This window comes from Trachurus trachurus, assembly GCF_905171665.1.
Source record: "Trachurus trachurus genome assembly, chromosome: 18".
Taxonomy (NCBI): Eukaryota; Metazoa; Chordata; class Actinopteri; order Carangiformes; family Carangidae; genus Trachurus; species Trachurus trachurus.
Genome location: NC_139909.1, coordinates 13,953,984 through 13,981,412, shown reverse-complemented (window position 1 = coordinate 13,981,412; position 27,429 = coordinate 13,953,984). Strand labels below are relative to the sequence as shown.

The following is a 27,429-nucleotide window of genomic DNA, read 5'->3' as shown; positions in this document are numbered from 1 at the left end:
CACAACTTCGCTTCCAAATTACATAACGAGAAGTTTATGCTCTGTTTGTTCCCCGAAGCCTCTTTACACGTGTTTACAGTGTTTATATTTAATGAACATAAAGATGAAGAAGTTTAATTTTAAGCCTCCAGTTCATCCAGACTTTAACTGTATAAAATAAAAGGAATCAGCAGTTTCACTCTACTACATCTTGCTTCAGTGTCTAAACTGACTAATTAGTAATCAAAGTAAAATATATTTTCAGTAAAAACCATCATAACAGATGGCACTTGTCCATAAAAGATAATAAAATCATAATAAACATCCACATCTTTGTATTTATAGGAAGCAAATGAAGAAAAAAGCTCAAATAACTTAATTTGCTGAAAAACATTCAATTAAAATCGTGACTTATTCTTTATTCTATTCTATTACCACCAATTTACAATCATTAAATTCGGATAGATTATTTTAATAAAACTACTGAAATTAAGAATACATTTTAATTAGTTGAATAAATGTATCAAATGTACTTTACTTACTACTAAATTAAATTGCATGAAACAATTTAACCTGAATTAAATAAAACTGAGGCAACAATGAGTTTCACTCAATAAAGATATATAAATGACATTATTTTGATTTAGTTATATATACATTTAATACATATGGTTGATTTACTTGATTCAATTCAACTTGAATTAATTGAGTTTTTTAACTTTCCAGACTTATTGAATACATTTAAGATGTGAAGTGTGTTTGATAATGAGACGATGAATACGATGAGTCACGGCCGAAAAACTTGTCTGTGTTGTCACAGTGACCTTTGACCTCTGAGCACTAAAACCTAATCAGGTCATCCATGTGTGTCTCATAATATAAAAGAAAAGCGCCGACGTGACCGTGACCTCTGACTGACCAGACTAATCTAATCTTACCAGTCGCAGGTGAACGTTTACAGACGATAAGGCTTTAACGAAAACACAACACCTCCAAGTAACGGCTCAAAAAGTGTCACAATTCATTTTCAACTCTGTCTCAATGGTCACAACTTGTCCACCAGAGCGTTTTGGAGTTGTTGGATTGTGTATTTGATGAGTTTGATGAGGGAAACCAAGAAATCCCATGAGCCTCCGTAGCGTAGCTCTGAGCAGCTCGCCGCTCTGCTCCACCGTTCTAAAAATAGCTTGCACCGACAATTAAAGGTAACAAACCTACTACTATGACTATAGGGATTATGACAATGGGCCAATATGCTAAAATGTTGAACTATCCCTTTAACTTATGACCAGGATCAAAATAGCTGAGGAACAGGGATTTTTTTTAAATGTTTCTAAAAACCTATAAACTTAAAATTACACTTCTGATTCTTTAAGTAACGACCGTAGAGAGTTTCCTGCCGGTCGATACCGGTTCAAACTCTCCTCCACAGCTACGGCTGCAGAAATAGTCCGACTGACGACACCGGTGTTGTGTTTAGATAAGAACGAGTGTCCTCAGGTCCCAGAGGTGTGTGAAGTGTTTTAAATGTGCAGCAGCAGCAGCTCTCAGCTACAAACACACACACACACAGAGAACAGACGGAGAGAGAGAGAGAGAGAGCTCTGTAATGGCTCCTCGACTTGTCCCAAAGGAAGACGACCCCTCAACACTGATTCATCCGTCTCTTTTACTTACTGTCCCCTCTCTCTGTGTGTGTGTGTGTGTGTGTGTGTGTGTGTCCTTAGAGACGAATAAAAAAAAAAATCAATACCCATTGACCAGGCACTCACTACGTCTACCTCTTTCTCTATCCTCCCCCCTCCTCTCTTTTCTCTTTTTATATTTCTGAGACATTGGCTGCACGTACTTGGCAGAGGAAATGACGTCGCTGTGTTTGTCCGAGTCCAGGATCTTGGCGAGGTGTGAGGCCACGGAGTCTGCATACTGAGTGATGTGGACCTGGGGGAGAGGACCAGAGAAACTTTAACTTTTAGAAAAGAAGAGGAAGAAGAAAAAATGTTTAAAAGATCCAAACAAACCATGAATCCACCTTCTGGAGGAGAAGATTATTATATATTATTTTAATATTTCTGCGCTATGAAAATGTGATTAAAATATGACCTCTGATCACACCTGATCAATATATACGGTATGTTATATAATAAAGATGTTCAAAACAAACTGAACTAAGAGCACATTGTTGACTCAACAAATCAAAGAGTTTGAAAAGGTTTCTGAGCTCTCTGTCATGTGTTCACTTTCCTCATCATGTATCTCCAAAAACTCAACCACACTGCAGTTAAATGGAGCCAGAGGTAACTTTATTTTTCCTCTTGTCTTAACGTTAGTGCTGTGATACTTTAAATTAAGTCTAAGGAAGAAAAAAAAACACTATAAAATGTTTAACACATACTGTACTGTATTGAAACAGCTTCCAACTTCTAGACATCAACTTATAAATAGTTGTAAAATTATTGTTAGTTTATTTATTGTTGGTGAATCAGCAACAAGAAAATATAATGGAAATTTAACTGCGAATAAGCAGAAGAAGAGCTTTTTCTATATTTAATTATCATCTAGTTTTGGTTGTTTACAGGCGACCTTTCTTCGCCTCCACTCTGTGTGTGTGAGGTCCGATGGTTTTAGCTCAACAGGCTGTCACTGTAATTTCATGAGGGTGCGTAAACGACGTTTAACTTTACCTGCAGAGGAGAATCGAGGCCGTCGTCCTCCTTCATGATCGGCGTGTGTTTGTTGGAGGTGGGAACCTCGAAGGTCATCACACTCCACCTGAAAACACACACACACACACACACACACACATGTTGAAATCAACCATCGAACTACATCTTGTGTTTGTTACACATCGGCCTCTCACTGGCTTTGTTTACTGTGGTTTGGTCGTTTCTGGTCATTTTCCAAACAAACAGCTCAACAAAAGCAGCTGCACTGTGGAGTTTTTGACATGTTGATAATAAACACAGTCACTCTGTCCTTTTTTTATTTTTACCCAGAATGCACCTGAGCCTTTTTTTAAAATGCACCCATGGGGAAGCCTCAGCCTTGTGTCTGTGTTTTGGTTGATACCAGACTTTTATCTTCACACAACCCCCCGACACGATACATCGTCTGAAAGCTACAAATCTCCTGCTTCAGTCTGGACAAAGTATTTTAGCATCCAAGTTGCCGACACACAGAGAAAGAGAAAAAGGTGATTTGGATTTGTTTCTGTGGCTACGAAGTGTTTTTCCTTTTTTGATACCAACAAAACAGAACTGGGGATTTGTTTTTTCTTTGGTTCAGTATTTATTATCCTAATTCTGACTTTTTGGTTGTAAAATTTACGAGTTAAATGGATAGTTCAACTTTTAATTGTCGGTGCAAGCAAATGCAGAGAATGCTTGCTGAAAAACTGCCCCTGAAGGCAACGCACATCAGTGGTTTTGCATGAATTTGCCTCCAAAACAACTCTGTCTCAATGGTCACAACTTGTCCACCAGAGCGTTTTGGAGTTGTTGGATTGTGTATTTGATGAGTTTGATGAGGGAAACCAAGAAATCCCATTATCCTCCGTAGCGTAGCTCTGAGCAGCTCACGGCTCTGCTCCACCGTTCTAAAAACAGCTTGCACCGACAATTAAAGGTAACAAACCTACTGCTATGACTATAGGGATTATGACAATGGGCCAATATGCTAAAATGTTGAACTATCCCTTTAACTTATGAACAGGATCAAAATAGCTGAGGAACACAGATTTTTTTTTATGTTGAGTTGGTTATTTCGACACTTCCGCAGCTGTTGAACACTCAAGTGAAGCTACGACAGACTCTGATCACCTGTCTGCAGGAAGTGTTGCAACGTGGGGGACGATGACACGTTTTTACACGACGACACACTGTACATTTCTCAGGTGTTATGCGGCCAGGTGGGTGCAGCAGCAGCAGCAGCAGCAGCAGCCGATTGCTTCAGCTTCACATTCCAGCGCGAGCATCACGACTTTTACTCAAGACTGTAAAAACTTTACAGCTCTTGACGTCGGAGTGAATGTGACAGTTCAAAGCTCAAGGTGCGCTTGTCACGACTGAGTCTTTATATGATTCACATTGAAGCCGTGTGGAGCCACGTTGTCAAAGTAACTAAAGTGAATTCATGAACATTAGAGAGTATAGATTCAAGTGTGTGTGTGTTCATCCTGTCACTGCTGAGCTCCGTGTCGTGAAAAAGTACAAGGCTAATTTTTAAATTGTTCATGCAGCTCCAGAGACACAAATAAAACAAAACAGCCTGAGGTATCTTTTCTTTTTTTTTATTTCTATATCTAATTATCTTTTGCTTGTTGGGACTATTGCTCGCTCCTCCTGACTGCTGCTGCCCTGGAGAAATATATAACCACCACAAGCAGGATTAGATCCAGACGCTGCTTCCATTAATTCACTCATCTGGGACGTCCTGTGAGGGAAACAAACACCCTGCGGACGGTTTTAGAGGGAAACGCGGCGGGGGGGCAAAGACGGATCAATGCACCACTGCTCAGTGGACTTAAACTCACTGAATCATTTCACGGATTTAAACATGACATGGAAACTGAACCTAATCATATTAACCAACTTTCACAGACACAAATCTACATTTTTAGGCAAGAAGCCAAATGTTCCTGGAACTTTCTGCTGAGAATATATTTCCTCTGTATATGTGACTGTGAAAATAAAACATCTGATCTCTTTAAGCTTTACATAATATTCATTAAATAAGTATTTCTTTCTTTCTTTTTGTCTTGTAGTCACCTTTAAAGGAATAGTTCAACATTTTGGCAAACTGGCCCATTGCCATAATACCTATAGTGATCGTAGTAGGTTTGTTACCTTTAATTGTCAATGCAAGCTATTTTTAGAACGGCGGAGCAGAGCCGTGAGCTGCTCAGAGCTACGCTACGGAGGCTAATGGAATTTCTTGGTTTCCCTCATTAAACTCATCAAATACACAATCCAACAACTCCAAAACGCTCTGGTAGACAAGTTGTGACCTGCACATTCACCACGCTTTGAGATAGTAACAGAACGTTACAAGACAGAGTTGTTTTAGAGGTGAATACAGAGTCTGCTTCCCGAAAAACTGTCCCTGAAGGCAACACAAATCAGCGGTTTTGCATGAATTTACCTCTAAAACAACTCTGTTTCGTAACGTTCTGTTATTATCTGTTGTGGCCCCTCCCCTCTTTGTTCTTACCGGTCCAACATCTTGGTGGTGGCTCTCTCCAGCTTCTCCAGGATCTGCAGCAGCTGAGCGTCGTCGTCACAGAGACCGCCCCAGCCCAGCACCCGGGCCAGGTCGTTACCCGTACCCAGAGGCAGCACGCCCAGCTGGCACTGCACACACACACGCTCTGATCAATAGATCATCTTCAAACGAATCCTCATATCACATATTTTAATTAAAAGCAGCAGCAAACAAGTTATTCTTCTTAATTAAAACGCGCATATCTAATTAACCAAAACTAAGTCCGATTAGTCTGAATAAATAAACCAGTGGACCCAAAACTTAAGAGTTTAAATTAAACATTTAATCACTGCAGCATCACAGTGAAGTGCACACGTTTCTCTACAGGGAGGAGCAGAGCGTCAATTACATATTCATATGAAGAGAAAGAAAAGAAGACGGAAGTGGGAGGGATTTTTTCTCAGGATGTTTGAAATTGTTCCAATTTATGATTCAAAAAATCTGTTTTTAATCAATTTTATATCTATCACTTTATCCATTCATGTATTTACAGTTGTTATTGTCAGTAGATTAGATTTCCAATTGATCCTGTTCACTTTAGATTCAGTTTCTCCTCTCTTTGTGCTGCTGCATCAAATCTGAATTTCCTGTCAATAAAGATCGACAAATATCAGATTTTATGGGTTTCACTCAGATACACAAAAGAACACATGTTTCCATCAGCTTTCTTATACTTATATCTAAGGTCATGAACAAGCAGCTGCAGACGCAATATGATGTACATCTTTGCAATTAACGTTAATCTTGTATGAAAGTGTTTGCTAATATCCCAACATTTACAGCAAACAGCATTTAAAATATCTATAATTAAACTCCATGTTATGATGAGTAGAGTCTGAACTGTATTTTCACATCTGATGATGATGATGATGATGGGCGACGACGTGACGAGTCTGAACGGTGTGAAATCTCTGACATTAGAAACCGTCAGACTGACTGAGTCTCAACGCGCCGGAGAATCGGACCCGTCTGACACGACCTCACATCGTTAACGCTGATCTGATTTGATGTGGCGTGTATTTATCTAAATGAGATGCTAATTTGAAACGATTAAAGAACATGTTATCCGACATGGTATTCATTAAAACCTGATTAATTCAGCGGCTGTAATGAATTAGTTCATTCACCCTCTGATCCGTCCCTGAACGCCTCACGTTGTCAGGTTTAATATTTTTTGGATTTTTATTTTCCAACGTCTCTTCTGTAACAGTTTGATTGCACAACAGGTAAGTCGCTGCCTTCTACATTATATTATATCATCATCATCATCATCCCCTCCTCCTCCTCCTCCTCTTCGTCGCTCTCACCTGTTTATGGAGGTTGAGTTTATCGAGCTCCGAGAGCACCCAGCCCACGCTGCCATCTCCTCCGCACACCAGGATACGAAACGTCACAAACTTCTGGAAGAGGCGAAGGCTGAGGAGAGGAGAGGAGAGGAGAGGAGAGGAGAGGAGAGGAGAGGAGAGGAGAGGAGAGGTGAGGAGAGGAGAGGAGAGGAGAGGAGAGGTGAGGAGAGGAGAGGAGAGGAGAGAGAGAGAGGGGGCATCAGCTTCAGCCGTTTTCCCAGAGCACTGCAGCTTTTCAAAAAAGAAGAAGAGATAAAAGTGAAGCGGTACCCGAGCTCCGGTCCTCCGTTCATCAGGTCAAAGACTTGAGCCGGGTTGAGGAGCTGCTTGAACTTGCGGAGGAACTTGACGCCCTGGTTGTCTCCGCTCTTGGAGTTGACCAGGACGAGGAGGGGGCTGGAGCACGAGGCCGACGTGGCTTTCCAGAAGCCTGAGAGAGGAAAAACAATACATCTATATTTGGAGCTGCTGAAATGTTTTAGTTTGTCAGAGTTTCAACTCCTTTGTTGAAATCATTTTCCAGGACATGTTAATACACCGTCCCATTTAGGCTTTGGAGAAGTGTCCTTTTCGACAGTTGTACCTTATTTTGTACATTTAACCAGATTGTTTCTATGTTTATTCTTCTCTCTCATCCTCAAGTCTGATTTAAAGATGTGCAGTCTGTGGCTTTAACTTATCTATGAGATAATATCTTACATGCTTAGAAATTATGAAATTATGAGTCTAGTTTTTCATTTTCCACTATTTAGGCTGTAATATAACACTTTGATTTTTGTGTCGGACTGCACACCTTACTGCTGTATGCTCCCTTACACCCCGCGTCTGTGCAGTAGTTTCTTCTGCCTTATAACTACTGTACCAACACTGTGTATATATAATATTTATTCTATTCTCGTAAATAACTGTTCTTGAAACATTTTGGCAATATTTGCATATTTTTCTACTTTTTTACCTTGTGCTACAACGCTACTACAACAACCAAATTCCCAATGAGTGGGATAAATAAACAGTCTAATGTCTTATCATAGAACAATGCAAATATGTTGTTTTTGTTTTTAAACCACGCCCACTACAGATCTCTGCTGCTCCTCTATCTGTCACTCAGCAGAGGAGAGAAAACCCTCATGCTCATGGTCCAACACTGGAAACACTCATCAACTCAAAATCGCTAGTTCATTCGCTAAGAAATCCTTAGTGAGGTCTGAAAAAGTCAAAAAGATAGAGCTCTGGTAGCTGTTTTTCTAATTTTCCATGTGTTTTCCATGACTGGAGAACTGGTCAACCATTTCCCAGGTTTTCCAGGACGCGTGGGAACCCCGTTTGTGAAAAAAGCTCCAACTACACATCTTCAAAATGATCGTGTTCATTTCAAAAGTCAACTTTCTTTTTCCGTAAATGTGACAATTTGCATAAAAATTACAGGATGAATCACAGAACTGGAGTCCAGATTGAAGGTGTCGTACCTGAACCTTGAACCTTATGTACTGTACAGTGTGTGTGTGTGTGTGTGTGTGTGTGTGTGTGTAGGTGCAGTCTCACCATCTGAGTCAATGCTGTTAAGTGCCGTGGGAGGGATGATTGACACTCGACATTGACCCAAGGGACACACCTTCCCCATTTGTTCTTTACAGCTGTTGTGGACCTGCAATTGCACACACACACACACACACACACACACGCACACACACACAAACACACACATACACACACACACACACACACAGAGACTTCTTAGTAATTCTATATATTTCGGTAGAAAGCAGAAAGGTCATTATATCCCTCTGAAAGCCGCCAAATGTCAGTTCTATAACCTTCACAAATACCACTCTGATCCACTTGTGTCGATGCCTGTGTGTGTGTTTCTGTGTGTGTATATGTGTGTTTCTGTGTGTGTGTGTGGTTTGGAGTCCACATTACACAAGTTCATGGGCTCTTAACACTCAAAAGCAGCGCAGCCTTTGCAAAGCAGGGCAGTGTGAGAGGGAGTGAAATTACATCTTTATCTTTAAAGACACAGTCACCTCCCTGGTGACCGACACACTGAGTCTGTGTTTCCCTCTGTTATAAAACCAGAGAAGGAGAAGAAGGAGAAGAGGAAGGAGCAGAGTTCAAGTGTTAATCCCGTCCTGAAACGTCCAGGTGGAGGGTTTTAAATGACAGGCTCATTAACCAGAGCTCTAACGGCCACATTAGTCGTTATTAATAATCCCGTGACTCTGTGAACTCTCCTCTTTTCTTTCTCAAAATAAACGCTTCATGTTCCCGACAGCAACGTCCCAAATAAATAGATAGATAAATAAATAAATAAATTCACAGATGTTGATTGGAAGCGACAGGACAGAGGCTGAAAATCAATCCCACTTACGATGGCTTTGCACCAGAGGCAGCGCCAGTCCTGCAGCCGCCGCACGCTGCCGCAGTTCTTGTCACACACCACGCACTTGGCGCTGACCGGCAGGTTTCCCTCCAGCCACTGGTGAGGCATGGACACCTGGGAGGAGGAGGAGCACGGATGGAGAGGGAGATACTGAATTAATCCCAACTCAACCAGGTCAACAGGATTTTTTATTTTATTTAAAAAGCTGTTTTTTGTATCTGTGATTTAAACCGACTCACCCCTTCCTCATCCTCGATGATGTCGTTTCCTATGGAGGCCAGCGTGGTCCATTTGCAGGTGTTGGTGGAGCGAACTGCACAGCGCTTATGAGCCTTGAATTTACAAACTGCAGAGGACAAATACACACAGTTCATTGGTTTACAGCAGTATAATGACTAAAATACATATGTAATGATGAAACATGGACAAACTCTTTATATATTTTATAATTCTACTATTATTATTGTATGTAGCATTTCTAATTCTGTTTCTATTCTTAATTTACATGTATTTCTTTATTGCATGTTCCCTCTTGTGTTGCTTTTCTATTCTACTGTCGGATCAATAAAGTTTTTGTCTTATCTTGTTGCATCATATCTTACGTTATGATGCTGCAAAATCTAGGACACGTCTTAATTTAACTCTTTCAAACCAAGGACAAATCTGTTTGATCCTTGGAGCAATTTTACTTAACGACAAAATTAAAAATCTGCTTTAAAATCAGATTTCCCAGTGTCACTGACCTCAAGAAGCAGCGTGTGTGTTCAGTTTCCTTTTTGTTATGTATTGGAAATAGTTTACATGGTGTCACTGTGTCAAAATGTGCCACTCCCTGGAATGAGACGCCAACTAGAAGCCAAAAACTCTACTTTCACTTTTCACTTTTTACTCCATCTAATTTTGTTTTTTTCCTACAATGTGAAGTAATTTCTCATAATTATTTCTTACTGTTATAACTGCTGCTAGTACTCTGTCCTCTCTTATATTTATGCAGGTTGTTATCTGTTTTCTTATTGTTGTAACTGCTGCTAATATTCAGTTTTTTCTCATATTTACGCAGGTAGCTTCCTATTGTTATCTGTTCTTTATGGTATGTCTGTCCGTCCTTGAGCTAAATCCGGCACATTTACATGATGTCATACGTGCGTAACCAATTGTTCATTAATCTGCATTGTCCTCGTCAAATAAACAATAAATGAAATGAAATAATATCTGTGTTGGTCTTTAAAATGCATGTTTACTTAGTTGCATCTTCCATGGAGTGTGTCTTCAGACGTGTGTGTTTGTGTACCTTCACAGGACAGGCCGTGGGAGGTGACGCCCGGCAGCGCCTCCCTGCACACGTTGCAGAAGGTCGGCCTGGCGTGCGAGCAGGCGTACCAGTTGTGCATCCCGGAGAAATGCTCCATGTTGAACTGGCTGGCCTGAGGAGAGACAGGAAGCACGAGAAGGAGAGGACGATGACATCACAAGCTGTTGAGTATTCGTGGGTTAGGAGGAGGTGGAAACAACTCCAACCTTCCAATTAATTTATAATAATAAGGAAAGAACAATTCAACACTTAATTCTCTAAAGGTCGACCTTTCTTTCCTGTATTTGAAACTGAATTTAAGAACTACCTAGAATGTGTAAAAATGATTGACAATAAGAAATGTCTGCATACTGTAAACATAATTCAAGAACTATAGGTTAGATAAGATAAGATAAGATTACACTTTATTGTCAGATCACTCTGAAATTTGTCTTGTGTCCCATAACGTCCAAAGTTTCACACAAATAATAACATACAAGAGAAATGAGAAAACAAGAGAAAACTAGAGAAATGTAATACAGTATGCCTTGCCTGTTTTTTTTTTAATTTTTATTATGTTAACTTTATACCTGTATTGACATTATACTTACTTAGTTTACTTTATATATCTCATATGTATGTATTTATTTTCTCAATGTGAGATGCCAGACTTTGTTCTGTTTTATCAAAAGGTCCATTTTCTGACTGTAACTGAAACTTTTTCAATAAAGTGTTTAAAAAAGGAGGTGGAAACAACTGAAAAGGACAGGAGAAGAAACACGAGGGACGCTGCATCAAAACAAACAGCCTGAGGGAAGGAGGGGCGGAGACGTATTACAGGACGGGACGGTGACTTTTTATATTTCTAAAAACCGCCGCAGGAAACATGGATGCAGGGATGAGATAATGACATCATCAGCGGCGGCTCATATTAAACTCTGTGGCCTCAGGTGGCGGGAACGTGAAGGAGAAGTTTCGGAGCGTTACAGATGAGCAGCCGTGGGATAAACACAGCTCCAGCCTGAAGAGACGGCAGGACAGGACTGTCAAAACAAACTCCCCCACCGGTAGAAAAGTAGCTGCTCTTTCCGCTCGTTTCAAAGAGTTCATAACTCGGCAGACGTCAAAATACTGGAGAGGATTCATTTAAAAACACCACGCCATCCATCACCGGGAGTCTAAACCTTCCAGATCAGACGGATCGCACGTCGACGTAAATTAAAAAGCCTTAAAATGCTGCGGCGGTAAAAGAGCTGAAAGTCTGGAATATAAACTAAAGCTTGGATAGCAGCGCGCACGTCTTTATGGGCCTGTTAAAGCCGAGGCTCTGATTCTTTATGAGAGACATCAATCTGAAACGTGAAGCAGATAAGAGAGAAAGAATGAGAGGAATAAAAAGAGGTGGATGAGAGGGAAAGAAGCTGAGGATAAATAATGACGTGTTAGGAGAAGAAGAGGAGACAGAGGAGGAGGAGGAGGAGCTCACCTCGTAGGTTTCCCATTTTTGGACGGATTTGAGAGCGCCGATCCAGTCCTCCATCTCCTTCCTGCTCTCGGCGCACAGCATCAGTTTACGGAACGGAGTGATCACCTGAGAGGAATAGAGGAAGAGAAAAGGATTTGGGGGGTGAAAAATAAAAATAAATCAGAGACAGGAAGTGGAGCGAAACATCCGACAGCCGAGCTGCTGCGGCGGCAACGCTGCAGGAAAAACATCACAGACAGAGTGAAATCTGATTAACTGCAGGTGTAAGTGCTGCTAAGAGCAGAGTCAGCGCCGCTCCCAGTTCTGGTTAATTCTATCATGTTGTTATTTATGAAGGTCTGATATTGATTTGTCTCTTTTTTTAGACTCTGTGTCTGTTCGTTTTTAGTTTATTGTGTTATCAATAGATTAGTCTGTTTTGTTTTGGTTTTGTTTCTTATACACACTTCATATCTGTATCTGTACTGAGCTTTTATTATAATGAAAACTGGCTGTTTTTAATGTAAAAGCCCAATAAGCAGTAGCTTTAAACAACACATGAGTTTCATGCTCAGTATATTCATGTTAAAAATCATTAATATTATTATTATTGTAACTTCTAACTTAACTTTAATTGTACTGTATGTTTTGCGTGTTCCTAGGCTGTTAATATTTGGTAAATGAATCCATTCTGATTGAGATTAACTGAAGTTGACACAAATGCTACATGCTACATGCTAGCTGCAAATGTAGCACTGTCCTCCACAGACATGCACTGCAAGCAGTAAAGCCGATATATAAATAAATATGATAAAAATAACATATTAAACTTTCATTTGTTACAGTAAATCCACCTGTGACTCACCGTGAAGCTGTTGTTAATGTTCTTGGTGCTGGTCTCGGCCACGCTGGCGTCTGATAGGTCCACTTCATCAAAAATCAGAGACTAATGAAGGGAATAAATAAAAAAAAACAAAAAAACAACTCTTAACTTTATTGCATTCACATTTAATCACATTTCATTTCCGTGAAAAGCCTCGGTGAGCATGTGTGCACGCAGTTTGTAACTTTCACAGCTCTCTGAACACTGATGAGCACTTCTGCATTTCTTACAAATACCAAACACATCCTGACAGAAGTGCTGCAGGCCGTTTCACACATTCCTGCTGTACCTTGCAGTCTTTGGCGTAGTAAAGCGTCCTCCCTCTGAGTTTGAAGTATCTCCTCTTCCATCTCTGGAAGGAGCTGGTCTGCTTCAACAGGATCCCCTCCTTCACACTTTTCTATTGTCAGACAGATGAAAGAGCGACAGAAAGAGAGAGAGAGACAGAGGAGTGGGGGAAGAGGAAAAGAAAACAGACGTTATGGTGAATTCAGATCCAAGTGACAGACAAACAGAAGGAGATCAGTTTGGATACACTGCAAAAACTCAAATATCTTACCAAGAATATTTGTCTTATTTCTCGTCAAAATGTCATTTCTAGTCAAAACAAATCTCATTATACTTAAAATAAGACTCGTCATATTAAAAAGTAGCTTGTTTTTAGACACTTTTTACTTCTTTCAAGCATTTATTCACTTGAAATAAGTAGAAAAATCTGATAGTGGAGCAAGTTTTTCTTCCTTATTACAAGCACAAAACAACTTGCTTTCACTGGCAGATTTTTCTAGTTATTTCAAGTGAAAATTTGTTTGAAACAAGTGGAATTATCTAAAAACAAGTTAATTTTTAGGTGATGAGTCTTATTTTAAGTATAATGAGATTTGTTTTGACTAGAAATGACATTTTGACGAGAAATAAGACAAATATTCTTGGAAAGATTTTGAGTTTTTGCAGTGTAGTGTCACCAGGAGCGTTTGTTTTAGTCCGACACACACAACAACACACAACAGAGATGAGCCGGGAGGTGTCGACTGAATCTGTCAACAAGTGAGTCGACAACAATCACAGAAACATAAATTTACTTAGGACCAGAAAACAAAAGAAACAAAAAAAAAAAAAACATTTCCTGTTTCTAATTTATAAAAACCGGATCAGTGGGAACGTTGAAGGAACCGGCGCTTCTACAAATAGTTCACTCGTCTAGTAAAGAGGGAATGTGTTAATCGAGGTAATGTCTTGTTCAGCCATAATGGAGCAGTAGAGATGAGGTGATGCAGCAGGTAGGAGGTGGAAATTATTCACACACACACACACACACACACGATTTGATTTGAAAGCAGCGGATTTCACTTTGCTGAAACTCCCCAGTGATCTGACTGTAGCGCTTTTCTCTCTCTCTATGTCTATTTATGAGTACAGCACATGCCTTAAGAGGACAGAAGGCACCATGGGTAATCAATTTGAGATGGGAGAAGAAGGGTCGCCATGGAGATCCTCATTTCTCAAAACGAGAGGATGCCCAGGCCTGGTGGTTATACACACACACACATGCAGTAAGATATAAAAAAAAAACTGGATCAGATTAACTGGAATGTGTTTGTACATATCCAGGCAGTAGGTAAAACATCATTTACACAGAATTTAATAGATGACATCATACACAATAGTAGATATTACTCAGGGTGACTAATTGTGCGTCTCTTTTTGCATTAACCTCCACACACGTCACCTGTAAATGAATCAGCTTGCCCCTAAAGGTAAACTGTGAGTTGCCAAGTCTGTTTTTTTTTTTAAATGTCTGATTATAATAATGGTGTCTGAAAAATATGACTGCAAGAAGTAATTTCCAAAGCCCCCCTCTCCCCCAGAGGAAATAAAATTCTAGGTAATCACATTCAGATCCAAGTAATTTTGCTCCTCGGCTCTTTTGCGGTTTGTTTTACCCGTGGATCTAACAGACTAAATGTGGAAAAGCTCTCAGTGTAACAAGCACAAGGGTCCTTTAATTGATTTTATCACCACAGAGCGATATGACGAAAATGTGCCGGAGGGGAAGATTGAGAAAGAGAAAAAAAGAGAAGGAGAGAGAGAGAGAGGGGGAAAGGATATTGGTTTTCTTATCTTCGTATCCAGTCGATAACCGACTGCTAGATTTCAGTGTAATAAAAAACAAAAGGTTGTGTGGTGCTTTCCGCTGCACAGGTATGCTGCTGCTGCTTTTCTGGTGTAAAAAACCTCTGAAAAACTTCACAGTCGGTCGGACGCGGTTGACTGAGAGCAGCTGGCTCAGCAGCAGTCACTTGGCAGTGTCTCCAGATCAGTGCACGATCGGGAAATCTGCCCCAAGGGGATGAATCGGAGACTCAGACAGGAGAGGATCGCCACCTGCATGACAACGACCAGCAACCCCCGAGAGCCGACAGCAGGACGAGAGAGAGAGAGAGAGTGTGAGTGTGTGTGAGCCTCTGAATGTAAAAGAGAAAAACTGAGAGTGTGTGGAAAGTAAAAGACAGAAATAGTCATCAGGAATCTGCTCTTAATTTATCTCTTAGTTTGATTTAGCTCATCAATCACCCTAAATCTGCTCTGCTCTGCTGGGTGAGACGTTCACTGACTGTTACAAAAAAGAATAATTTATAACCAAGTTTAGCATAACTCATGTTGTCATTTCTTCATTAGCGCTAAGCTAACTCAGTAAGTTGTCTCTTATTCCCCAGAGATAATTGATGCATTACCCTTTTCTTTTAAATTAAATGGTAAAGTTTAACAGGCCCATTAGGTAAAAGAAAACTGCGTTTTGATCTTAGCGAAGTGCTAACCTTTCAAGCTGTATTTTGGCTAGGCAATGGAACAGTAGGTCTTTACTTTGTGCCCCCAAAAAAACAACAGTTGCTCACAGCTAGCTTGTGCTTGTATAGTTCCTAAAAAAGAAACACACACAATTAAAGCACATATTCTTATAACTAAGGGATCAAACTGTTGTTTTGGTGTAAAAACAGGAGGTCAGTTCATGTTCGGCAAAGTTACTTAAGATTTTCATGTAGCCATTTTTTTTAGCTAGTAGCATACAGTAGCCTACTTGGCCTTTAATTTAGAATAGAAATAGAAATAGAAAAAACTATATTTTACAACCATGGCGGGACATTTTCCTTTGGTCTCATCCAATTACATACAGTCACAGACTTGTGAACAATCCTACAGTAGGCTACATCAAACAAACATAGAAGTAGGATCATGTACACGGAGCATCTGTAGCCTATGGTTTACATAGCCTATCATGCCTACTGTATAAGTTCCTCATTATCTTGATTTATAATTATGTTGATGGCATTGGGGATGAAGGAACTTACTACTGTATAGGGCTGGAAGCTGAGTTCACCAACATATATTTATCTTACAGGGTCGATCATGAAGACTAATAATGCCTCCAGCAGTCCTAGAAGTAGCCTACAGCTAAAAGAAAGTAGACGAGGAAACAGGATGAATAAATACTGGAAGGAAAGTGAAAGGTGTTAATATCTCGCACGACTGGCTTTACTTGCACCTGCACCTGTTTTACAACCTCTTCCGATCTTGGATCTCTTTTTAATCTGTCTTCCTTTCACCCATTTATCCGTCTGCATTATATCTGTTTAAATGGCATCTCCCACTGTCTCTCTTTCTATCTCAGCGTCACTCATCCATCTTTGTGCGTTCTCCCCCCCTTCCCTTCCACTTTCCACTTCATCTTCAGCGTCTCACTTTCTCTGCCCCTCTATCTTTGCAGTAATGGCCTTGGCTTGTCTGAACGGAGGGAGTAATACAAGTCAGAGGCACCTCCGAACCAGTGATAAATCTAATTCATCGCTCCATCACAATCTCATTTCTCAGCTGCATGTGTGTATGTATGTTTGTGTGTGTGTGTGTGTGTGTGTGTGTGTGTGTGTGTGTGTGTGTGTGTGTGTGTGTGTGTGTGTGTGTGTGTGTGTGTGTGTGTGTTTGTGTACATGTGCATCCATGAGATATCCCGCATTGTAATGGAGCACATTGAGACTCCTGTGCTCCCACAGTGCACGTTTCTATCTTAGTATAAATGCGCTTTTATACCCCAAGGGACGGCAAATCTCACATTGTCACAGAAAAGAGAGGAAGAGGGGAGGAGGAGAGGAAGCGGTGGGGAAGGAGTGATGGTGAGAAAAAGATGGATGGCCTGATGGCATGGCTCATTAGTGAGAGGAGATAGTAATGGGAAACGGAGCTGTGACGGCGACAAAGAGCTGGAAGAGAAACAAACATAACAAAAAAAGAAAAAAAAAAAGGTGAGATGCAGGAATTACAACAAACAGAGACAAACAACGATGCCTTGAGGAGGAAGAAGAAAAGGAAAGACGAAGAAAAACACACAAACATGAAGGTGTAAAGGTCTCTCTGCTGAACCACCTGACACGTCGTCTGAGATAACGGCGAGGGTGCGACACTACCGCTCGCTTCCAAACCAATCGGGGGCTTATATCCACGGTTGCCCCAGAAACGCCAAGGGGAGCTGTCAGTCAAATAAGCTAATCAGACTGTTGTTGTTTGACAAAAGCTACTAATGACATAGCAACTGCTGATATGGCTGAAGGGCATACTGGAAGTTAGATCCGACTCAGGATGTTGTAACAAGTGCGAGAGCGACACAACACAGAAGTTGCGTCCCTGCGGCTAAGCTAGCTCCTAGCTTGGGTATTTAGCTTAAAGAGGAACTATGCAGGAGTTTTACCTTAACTTTGCTACATTTTTACCTTAATTAAACAGCTTTGGAGTTACTCTGATGGTTTAATAAATGACAAGTAACTTGTTATGAGGCAGAATGGAGGCTCTCTGTCTTCCACGTAGTGTCTCTTAGCTTAAAATCAACTTCCTAGATCTCGTCTCAGAACCATGACACAAACGCGCCCTGTAACCCGTAATCTCTTCTTTATGACAGATAAGACTACACAAATACAGTATACACATTGTAACACCGTATATAATATATAACGTTATCTGTGGCTCTGTTGATAGCTTTCTCACCGGTTTTGTTGTAATGAAATGCACATGGCCAGGAGGAGGGTTAGCAAAACAGCTGAAAAGTGACTAGACTTGCACAGTTCCCCTTAAACTTAGCTCAAATTTAAGGAGATTTAGCCTGAAGCTTAAGCTAAATTGGTGCTATAAATGATCTGAAAGCATGGGTTTGATAAAAAAATGCTAATGGTTCTCAACCCTGCGGATAAAAGGTGTGTTCACACGTGTATCGCTGCGGTTAAAGTAACATTTTGGAAACAAAAGACGGGGTGGATTAGTACAGTAGCTGCATGGGTGTGGGTGCATTTCAAAAGAGTATGTGCCTTCTTTTGTTTTATAACTAATAAAACTAGATATTCCCACAGTTTTAGTGCATAACCACGACCAGTGATATGTGGGGGAAAAAATCCTTCCACTTACAGTAGCCTAGTAATGCTACAATCTCATTGTCATGCACATGCGAGCGTGGCTACAGCTACAGCATGCGTGACCTTCTCATCTCTCCGCCTCCTCCAGGCCATTTCTGTACATAATAATGTGTCCTTAGTCAAGTGGCCTGGTTGAGTAATTAATTAAAATGTGTGGTTTCCTCCTGATTGACTACTTGCACTGTTATCAGCAGAGCAAACAGTACAGGTGTACGGGGACAGATGGCCATATCAACGCCAACATACACTATATATATATATATATATATATATATATATATATATATATATATATATATATATAAAAATATATATATATATATATATATATATATATATATATATATATATATATATATATATATATATATTAAGGTCAGTTCCTGCACAATAAAGCCACTTGATGAGTAAACACTGAACAGTATATATTAAGGTCAGTTCCTGCACAATAAAGCCAGCCACTCCTGTTTGATGGTGTTTCCTCCTCTTCCTCTCCCTCTCCTCTTCATCATCATCTCCTCTCCAGCTGAGAGATGTTGTCAGACAGATCAGTGTATTCATTAGAGCAGGACTAATTGCATCACAACAATCATCCCCCAGCAGACCCACGATGTGCGCACACACACACAAACGCACACACTTACAAAGCCGTGAAGTGGTTGTTTACACAAGAGCGCATTAGCACACATACTTACTCATCTGCAAAAAAGCACACAAGGCCTCAGACAAACTCGCTTCTGTTCTGTCGGCTTCACTTTTTAAGAAAAACGCACGACAACGCCGACAACGACCTCTCGTCCTGACCCTCAGTCTAAACACACACACACTGGTAGGAATATTTCCGAGAGGGATGAGTGGCCTGGGGACTGACATGTAGAGTTTGTTTGGCTGATGGAGGAAAAAAAAAAAGAAGCAGAACTTGAAGGTGAAGACAGCTTTTCCAGGAGCTGTTACTCCATCAGAGGCATAATGACATCAAAGATGAACCAATGACTCACTTCTCTGCTGCTGCTGCTTCTACTGCTACTACAGGGATAAACATGTGTGTGCTTGGAGAACAGGGGATTTGCAATAAAAACCCTTTTTTTTTTTTTGGCATTCAAACATCTGCACTGTCAGTGTGAAAGAATTGGCCACAGGGGAAAGATAGATAGAAGTAAAGATAGAAGAAAAGAGAAGTCTTGTCTGCCCTTTGTTGGAAAGTAACATCACAACACAACACAACGCTGCCAGCTTATTCCTTTAAGATATAAAAAGGTGACAAAGGTGCGAAAAGTTGTTGTTTTTAACCGCAACGTGTCGTGATGATCAAATGCCAAATGCAAGACCACACACAGAGTGTAAATAGCACTGCACACAAACACACTCAAATAGAGGAAAGGGTCAGAGGAAAACCAACCACTACAACTAGAATAAACAACCCTTAGAAATGTGGAAAACCCACTGAAGAGCCTGAGTTTGACTTCCTGTTTGGAGGGTCTCTCTCTCTCTCACACACACACACACAGACACACACACACACACTGACCTGGTCCACCTGTAGACTGTTGTTGTGGATGTGGCTGGAGCTCAGGTGGTCCTCGCTGCTGAGCTGGCTGTCGTCCCCCTCCCCTCCTCCTCCTCCCTCATATCCAAACAACAGGGGGGCGAAGCAGCACCCGCTGGACCGACACAGGCCCAGCATCTGGCGCTACGCTACTATGACCTCACTTCCTGTACGTGATGCGTATAAATCTTTTTGTATAAAAAAATAAAAGAAATCAACCTGAGTGGTATAAGGATGTGTTGCTGCTCTCTTTCAAACTCCTGCTGGTTGTTGTGTAGCCGCTGCTACCTGGATTTGTCCTTTCCTCCCATGTTTTCTTCTTATTCTTCTACTGATTTAAATAAACTCCTGAAATCCTCTTTTTTTCCCCACTCAGTCTGTGTAAACTTTCCTCTCAACTCTCTCCGGTTCTTGTTCTTGCCCCACCTCGGCCGTAGCGCTCCCTCCACTCCACACCAGCAGTTCCTCAAACAATACACAACCCCGGCACTTCCTCCCTCTCTTCAAACTTCCCTTGTGAGGAAGCTCCGCCCCCTCAGGTGTGCTGCTGCAGGACACGCCTCCCTTACATATGTGGGCTTTTTTTCTTACTTAAACACACACACACACACACATACACAACCTGAGGCATGCAAATGAGTCCCTCCCCTAACCTTATACGACACACACCTGAGAGGAGTGGTATGTGTGTGTGTGTGTCTGTGTGTGTGTGAGTTTGTGTGTTCATGCAAGAACAAGCCTACTTCCTTCAGGCTATAAATAGAACTTGAGGAACCTGTCTGACTGCTCGCTCACTCACACACACACACATGCACACACTCACACACACACACACACACACACACGGCTTCCCCCCTGTCCCAGTACTGATTTTAGACACACAAAAAATGCAAACACACACATATAGACACACACATTGTGTAAATAACCACAACATTAGAATCAACGACTGGTTTTCAATGTTGTGTCTGATCGCTGCACATTCAGTCCAGTCATGTCAAAGTGATGAGGTCGTCACTGTGAACACACACACACAAACACACACACACACATGTCATGTCAGCATACATGAGCTGTCCTGTGTGTGTGTGTCTGTGTGTGTGTGTGTGTGTGTGTGTGTGTGTGTGTGTGTGTGTGTGTGTGTGTGTGTGTGTGTGTGTGTGTGTGTGTGTGTGTGCGCTCTCTGCTGCCTACGCTCTGTCATCGCACTGCCTTCAGTGTCAGATCAGTGTCTCATCTGCCAAGGCAAATTACTGCAAGTGTGTGTCTGTGTGAGTGTGCGTGTGTGTGTGTGTGCATGCATGCATATGTGTGTGTCCGTATCTGTGTGAGTGTGTGCATGCATATGTGTGTTTGTGTGTGTGTGTTTTCTGCCAGTCTGCGTATCATTCTGTCTTTAATGAGCAGAAACATGCTGTTCCCTGCAGACTCACTCACTGACACCATCTCTGTGTGTGTGTGTGTGTCTATGTCTCTCCATCTTTCCGTCTCGCCCCCTCAGCTTCCTTCGCTGTGTTTTTTTCCCTCTCCTCCTCCTCCCCTTCTTTTGTCGCTTTTTTCTTTCCAAAAAAAAAAAAAAAAACTCTATTTCCTAGTGACCCCGATCTCTGTCTCTCCAACCGAATCATTTGTGGTTAAATTTGAAGCAGAATCGGGTCAAAGAGCTTCATTAGCGACTTTAATGAGTCGTGTAGCGACGCTTTTAATGTGAAGTTCCTTTGATAGCGGCCGTGGTGGTGGTATCTCTGTCTGGGACTGTCTGTGCTGCAGAGAGACACCAGGACACTTCATTAGTGATCACACCTGTCTCCATTAATACCTTCTAACATTATAAAACTTATTGAATGGTGCATTTCATTAGCTTGTTAGTGCTAGATGAAGCTAAACGGTTAAAGGTAGCCTAAACATCTGTATATCTCAGCTTTCCCAATGGGATTCTGATTTGACTTATTTTTTATTTAATTATATTTTATTTTATAGGTGCTATAGTTACGGAACAAGTGGGGAACAAACACAAACAGAGAAGGACGTAGAAAACAACTTATTACAAGGATTGACAAGACAAATTAGACAAATTAAAGAAGACAAGTGCAGTGGTGTTAGCGGTTTGTACATATATTGTGGTGAAAGGTGCATATGTATCAGAAATGTGTGTGTTTATGAATATGTGTGTGTGTTGTTCTGTTTGTGCCTACATGTATGAGCATGGATGAGTATGTACTGGAAGCTTGAAAAAGAAAGAAGGGTGAAAGTGAGAGTAAACAACGAGGGTGAAAAGAAAAGAAAAGAAATGTCATAAAATGTATACAGTAGATAGATTTAATATTTAGCTATCAAATGATAATTTGAACTAAATTGTGCATTTTATTTTGAAATCTGGAAGAAGAAGGAAAGACGGACAGACAGAGACGTCCTCTGCATTCTAATCTGGTATGCAGACTTGGCTCTGAGCGAGACTCTGCTCCTCACTCCTCCTCCTTCTTCTTCACACGCCACATTTTCCTCTTAAGCATCATCCAGACCTCAGGTGGATTCTGTCTGACGAACACAAACATGCCTCGACCCGATTATTGGACATCAATCTTCCGAATCTTTCCTCTAATCTCCCACAGATGCCGTGTTAAAACCTTTATAGCAGCAGCAGCAGCAGCACAGCATCTCCATTCACTTCAATGAGACCACTGAGCTGTCGCTGTGTTAACGCCCGGAGTTCCTTCGTGCAATCAGGCCGACAAGAAAGCTTTCCCAGGAGCGACAAGTGTTTTACCTCGTCTGCATGAGTTCACACAGTTGCAAAAAAATCTTATCTTGCAGCTTTATAAACCACGGCGTGGTGTTTTGAATGTACCCTGTTCCTCTGTCTCGTCATCAGTACCTCAAATTTAGTTTAACTGGCTGTAAATATTTTTCTTTTGTTGCTGTAAATATAAAGATTTCATAAATTGTCTTTCAAAATAAAACTTTTTTTTCTCTAGGATAAAAACCATCTGGCTTTTATAAGATACTAAATGATTAAACTTTTTTTCTCTATATATAAAGCCTGTTCTGTTTTTAAAACAATGCACAACAACAATCATGTATTTGTGCCTGATTCAAATTGGCAGAGAAACTATTGGTTCCTCTTTGTTAGAGGAACTAAGAGAAATGTCCAAATTTCAGGAGAAGACCGTGACACATGATGTTTTGTACAGTAATTACATCCGTAAATATCACAGTGACTGCATGTTGTATTTTTATAAAAGCTGCAGGAAATCCAACATGATATTTTTAATACCTAATGCAACTATAAAACAATCAGTGTTGAACGTAAAGCCGGTGTTTTTTCCTCCACAATGGAGCAGCTGTTTATTCATGAGCGACTGGAAACAGCACAGAGACACTTTCAGGTGTGTCCGTGCCAGAGCTAATTAAAACAGACGGACGCTGGCTGCTGCGGACGACCAACCCCCTGACCTTTTTAAAACACGGCCATGTTTTTGTAATGATGAGACCTCGGGACGTTCGGACGGACGATGCTGGAATGCCAAACGAGGCGGGAATAAAAAAAAAAAAAAAAAAAAAGCTGCTTCAATGTCAATGTCACCAGCAGCTGTGGTGGTGGTTTGTTTTATTTCACCGTGAGCCGCAGTGACTGACTTCCTCCAGCAGATGGCAGACTGAGAGAGAGATGGGGCGGGAGGAGGAAGGAGAGGAAGGAGAGGAAGGAAGGAACGGGGCAAGGAGGAGATGGGAGGGAGTGAGGCAGCAAAGACTAGACATGGAGCGAGGGATTGGGAAGAAGAAGAAGAATAGATGGAGACATTAGAGAAAAGCATGAAAGAAGGAAAACAGAGGAGAGGAAGAAAGAGGTGCAGTCTGGTTTGTGTGTCTGTAGAGAGATAAACACTGTGAATACACACATCTCCACACTTCAAACACACACACACAACAAAAACTCACGTCTCTGAGGTGTTTAAATCTTCCTTGTGCGTTTGTTTTACACACCTCGCAGCGGCACAGAGGTGGGGTTTGTTCAGAGATGCTTCAGCATCTTTGAGCTTTTTAGTTTTCATACTGAAGACACGTACAGGCTGCAAGAAGACGAGAGGAAGTGAATCATCCTGGTGCCTTTTTTTTCTTCTTTTTTTTTTTAAACCCCGCCCGTCCGGAGCGTGGAGGTGGGATAAAACAAACACAGTATAGCCTATCGCTTGCAAATAATAGCTGACCCAGGTCTGCTTGTTGTTAATTACACAATATTTCTGCTTTTTTTTTTTTTTTTTTTTGTGCCTCCTGACATTTAAACTTGGTAAACGCAAAGGCATGCGAGGTTGCCATGGTAACAGCCCGACTTTCAAATCAACCTTCAGCTTTAGAAAATGCAAGGGAAAGCACTCACACACACACACTCGAAACACACACAGTCAAGCACACACACACACACACACACACACACGTAAACGGTAAAAAGAAAAAGTTTGAACAGGCTTCTTCTTCTGCTGTGTGTGTGTGTGTCTGTCTGTGTGTGTGCGTGCCTGTGTGTGTGTGCGTGTGTCTGTGTATGCGTGTGTCCCCTTTGTCCTTGACAACTTTTTTTTGTTCTGCAAGAAACGGCAACTAACACAGCGAGACAAATAATTTGAAATAGGAACTGCTTGCATCATCTGTCATGCATAAACCCAACGTCTGACCACACACACACACACACACACACACACACACACACACACACACACACACACACACACACACACACAGAGTCAGAACAAGGCGTGGGCGGACTTTGCACCATGGCGACCACATCCTGTCTCATGTACCTCTGTGCGTTTATTAATAGACACACACACCAGTGATATGTGAAAAAAAAGAGAGAGAAAGAAAGAAAACAGCCGAGAGAATCTGATGACACTTTAGACGGACAGATGGGAGGAGACAACCACACACACATACACACACGCACACAAACACACACACATTTTATATCTGTGCACACACACACACATACACATACACAGACGCACACACTTCTTCAAGTTTAGCCACATTTCATGTTTGTATGTTCATGTGTTTTTGAAATATCATCCAGTTTTTTGGCTGCAGCCTGTGAGGTTTGTGCGATGAAGGACACATAATCTGCTGCTGCTGGTGGAGGGGGAGGAAGAGGAGGAGGAGGAGGGGGGGGGGGGGGGGGGGGTGTAGCCTCGGAGCATACGGACCAAATCTGGCTCTGATGCTGCATAATCCTCACACACACACACACACACACACACACACACTGCCGAATGAACAGATAAGTCTCTCGGCCAGGAAGAGATGGACGGTGGAAGAGGTGGAAGGTTTGTGATGATCGTGTCGTCTCTGTTGTCACAATCATGCAAATAAAGGTTTTTACGTTTGAAATAAGAGGAGAGGAGAGGAGAGGAGAGGAGAGGAGAGGAGAGGAGAGGAGAGGAGAGGAGAGGGGAGGAGAGGAGAGGAGAGGAAGAGGGGATGGTGGAGAAAAGAGGAGAGGAGATGGAGAGGAGAGGAGAGGAGAGGAAAAGAGGGGAGAGGAGAGGAAAAGAGGGGAGAGGAGAGGAGAGGAGAGGAGAGGAGAGGAAAAGAGGGGAGAGGAGAGGAAAAGAGGGGAGTGGAGAGGAGAGGAGAGGAGAGGAGAGGAGAGGAGAGGAGAGGAGAGGAGAGGAGAGGAGAGGAGAGGAGGGGGAAGAGATGAGAGGAGAGGAGGAAGGAAAGGGAGAGGAGAGGAGAGGAGAGGAGAGGAGAGGAGAGGAGAGGAGAGGAGAGGAGAGGAGAGGAGAGGAGAGGAGAGGAGAGGAGAGAGGAGGGGAGGAGAGGTAAGAAGAGGAGAGGAGAGGGAAAGAAGGGAGAGGAGAGGAGGGGCGAGGAGAGGAGAGGGAAAGAAGGGAGAGGAGAGGAGGAGAGGATGTAATGAAGGTGGGGATGAAAAAGGAGAGAGGAAAGATGGGAGGAGATAAGCGAAGATGAAATATGGGTGTGCATGTATGTATGTGTGTTGTGTGTGTGTGTGTGTGTGTGTGTGTGTGTGTGTGTGTGTGTGTGTGTGTGTGTGTGTGTGTGTGTGTGTGTGTTGTGGCTGGTGATTATCCCTGATGATCACACTGATGTTTAATCTTGTCTCCCCACACACACACACACACACACACAGACACACACGAGTGGAGGCTTGTGTGTGTCTGTGTGTGTGTGTGTGTGTGTGTGTGTGTGTGTCTCTGACGACCTAACGTTGCACACAGATGTAAATAAAATACTGTGTGTGTGTGTGCGCGTGTGCCTAGTGTGCGTGCGTGTGTGTGAGTCTTTAGGTCCCTGTGCTGTCAAGCTGTAATGTCTCCCCACTGGAATTTGTAACACAGCTTAGTGGACACACACACACACACACACACACACACACATACACACACACACACACACACACACACACACACACACACACACACACACACACACACACACACACACACACACACACACACACACACACACACACACACACACACACACAGAAATGGAGGCCAAAACAAAACACTCTCTCTCCTCTTCTCTCTCTCATCACTTGTGTCGTCGTCGTCGTCATGGGAGTGATTTCCACGGCAACCTGTGGGGGCTTTTCCTGCCCTCTCCACTCTCCATTCCCCTACAGCCTCCTTCACAACATGATTGCTGCTGCTGCTGCTGCTGCTGCTGCTCCGGTGGTAAACTGGATCCTACAAACGCCGAGCTGACTGTCATGTTTGATTTTTAATCCCCACGACGAGTTCGGACAGATCTTCTTCCTCTTGAACTCCTCTTCCTCAAGAGAAAGTTTATCCTCATCCTCCTACGATATATTTACATTTACTGTTTTTATGTAAGCTCTTTACTGGCTTCAGAGAGGAGAGGAGAGGAGAGGAGAGGAGAGCAGAGGAGAGGAGGAAAAGAGAGGAGGACAAGAGGGGAGAGGAGAGGAGAAGAGGTGAGGAGGATGAGGAAGAGAGGAGAGGAGAGGCGAGGAGGAAAAGAGAGGAGAAGAGGTGAGGAGGATGAGGAAGAGAGGAGAGGAGGAAAAGAGGGGAGAGGAGAAGAGAGGAGAGGAGGAAAAGAGGGGAGAGAACAGAGGAGAGGAGAAGAGAGGAGAGAAGAGGAAAAGAGGGGAGAAGAGGTGAGGAGGATGAGGAAGAGAGGAGAGGAGGAAAAGAGGGGAGAGGAGAAGAGAGGAGAGGTGGAAAAGAGGGGAGAGGAGAAGAGAGGAGAGGAGAAGAGGAGAGGAGAGGAGGAAAAGAGGGGAAAAGAGGAGAGGAGAGGAGGAAAAGAGGGGAGAGGAGAAGAGAGGAGAGGAGAAGAGGAGGAGGAGAGGAGGAAAAGAGGGGAGAGGAGAGGAGAGGAGGAAAAGAGGGGAGAGGAGAAGAGAGGAGAGGAGGGGAGAGGAGAGGAGGAAAAGAGGGGAGAGGAGAAGAGGAGAGGAGAGGAGGAAAAGAGGGGAGAGGAATAGAGGAGAGGAGGAAAAGAGGGGAGAGGAGAAGAGGAGAGGAGAGGAGGAAAAGGGGGGAGAGGAGAAGAGGAGAGGAGGAATAGAGGAGAGGAGGAAAAGAGGGGAGAGATTCAAGATTCAAGATTCAAGATTCATTTATTTGCCATTTTATGTTTAGACATAATTGGAACGTTCTGTGGTGATGTGTGTGTGTTCGTTTCTTTTCACATAAATAAATACATACGGGACAGGACAGTGAAAACATAACAAATGCAATGGACAGTTTAAATTATAAAGTGCAGGTGCAGTTTGTGTTCATTGAATTTTAGTTATTGCTTAGGGGGAGGGGGAGAGGAAAAGGGGGGCCAGAGCTGTTA

At 42.2% G+C, this 27,429-nt stretch overlaps 1 protein-coding gene across 2 annotated transcripts in view; it reads right to left on the bottom strand.

Moving 5' to 3' along the window:
* LOC311002087 (diacylglycerol kinase delta) overlaps positions 1-27,429 on the bottom strand; it is a 73,602-nt gene that overhangs the window by 13,748 nt on the left and 32,425 nt on the right. For both annotated transcript variants that reach the window (XM_083993307.1, XM_083993308.1), the window contains exons 4-15: positions 12,893-13,003; positions 12,586-12,666; positions 11,742-11,846; positions 10,256-10,388; positions 9,204-9,310; positions 8,953-9,078; positions 8,127-8,229; positions 6,855-7,014; positions 6,546-6,654; positions 5,188-5,327; positions 2,664-2,751; positions 1,829-1,920 (exon numbers count right to left, since the gene is read on the bottom strand). In XM_083993307.1, coding sequence (XP_083849433.1) covers positions 1,829-1,920; positions 2,664-2,751; positions 5,188-5,327; positions 6,546-6,654; positions 6,855-7,014; positions 8,127-8,229; positions 8,953-9,078; positions 9,204-9,310; positions 10,256-10,388; positions 11,742-11,846; positions 12,586-12,666; positions 12,893-13,003 — 1,355 coding nt within the window. The remainder of the gene's footprint in view (positions 1-1,828; positions 1,921-2,663; positions 2,752-5,187; positions 5,328-6,545; positions 6,655-6,854; positions 7,015-8,126; positions 8,230-8,952; positions 9,079-9,203; positions 9,311-10,255; positions 10,389-11,741; positions 11,847-12,585; positions 12,667-12,892; positions 13,004-27,429) is intronic.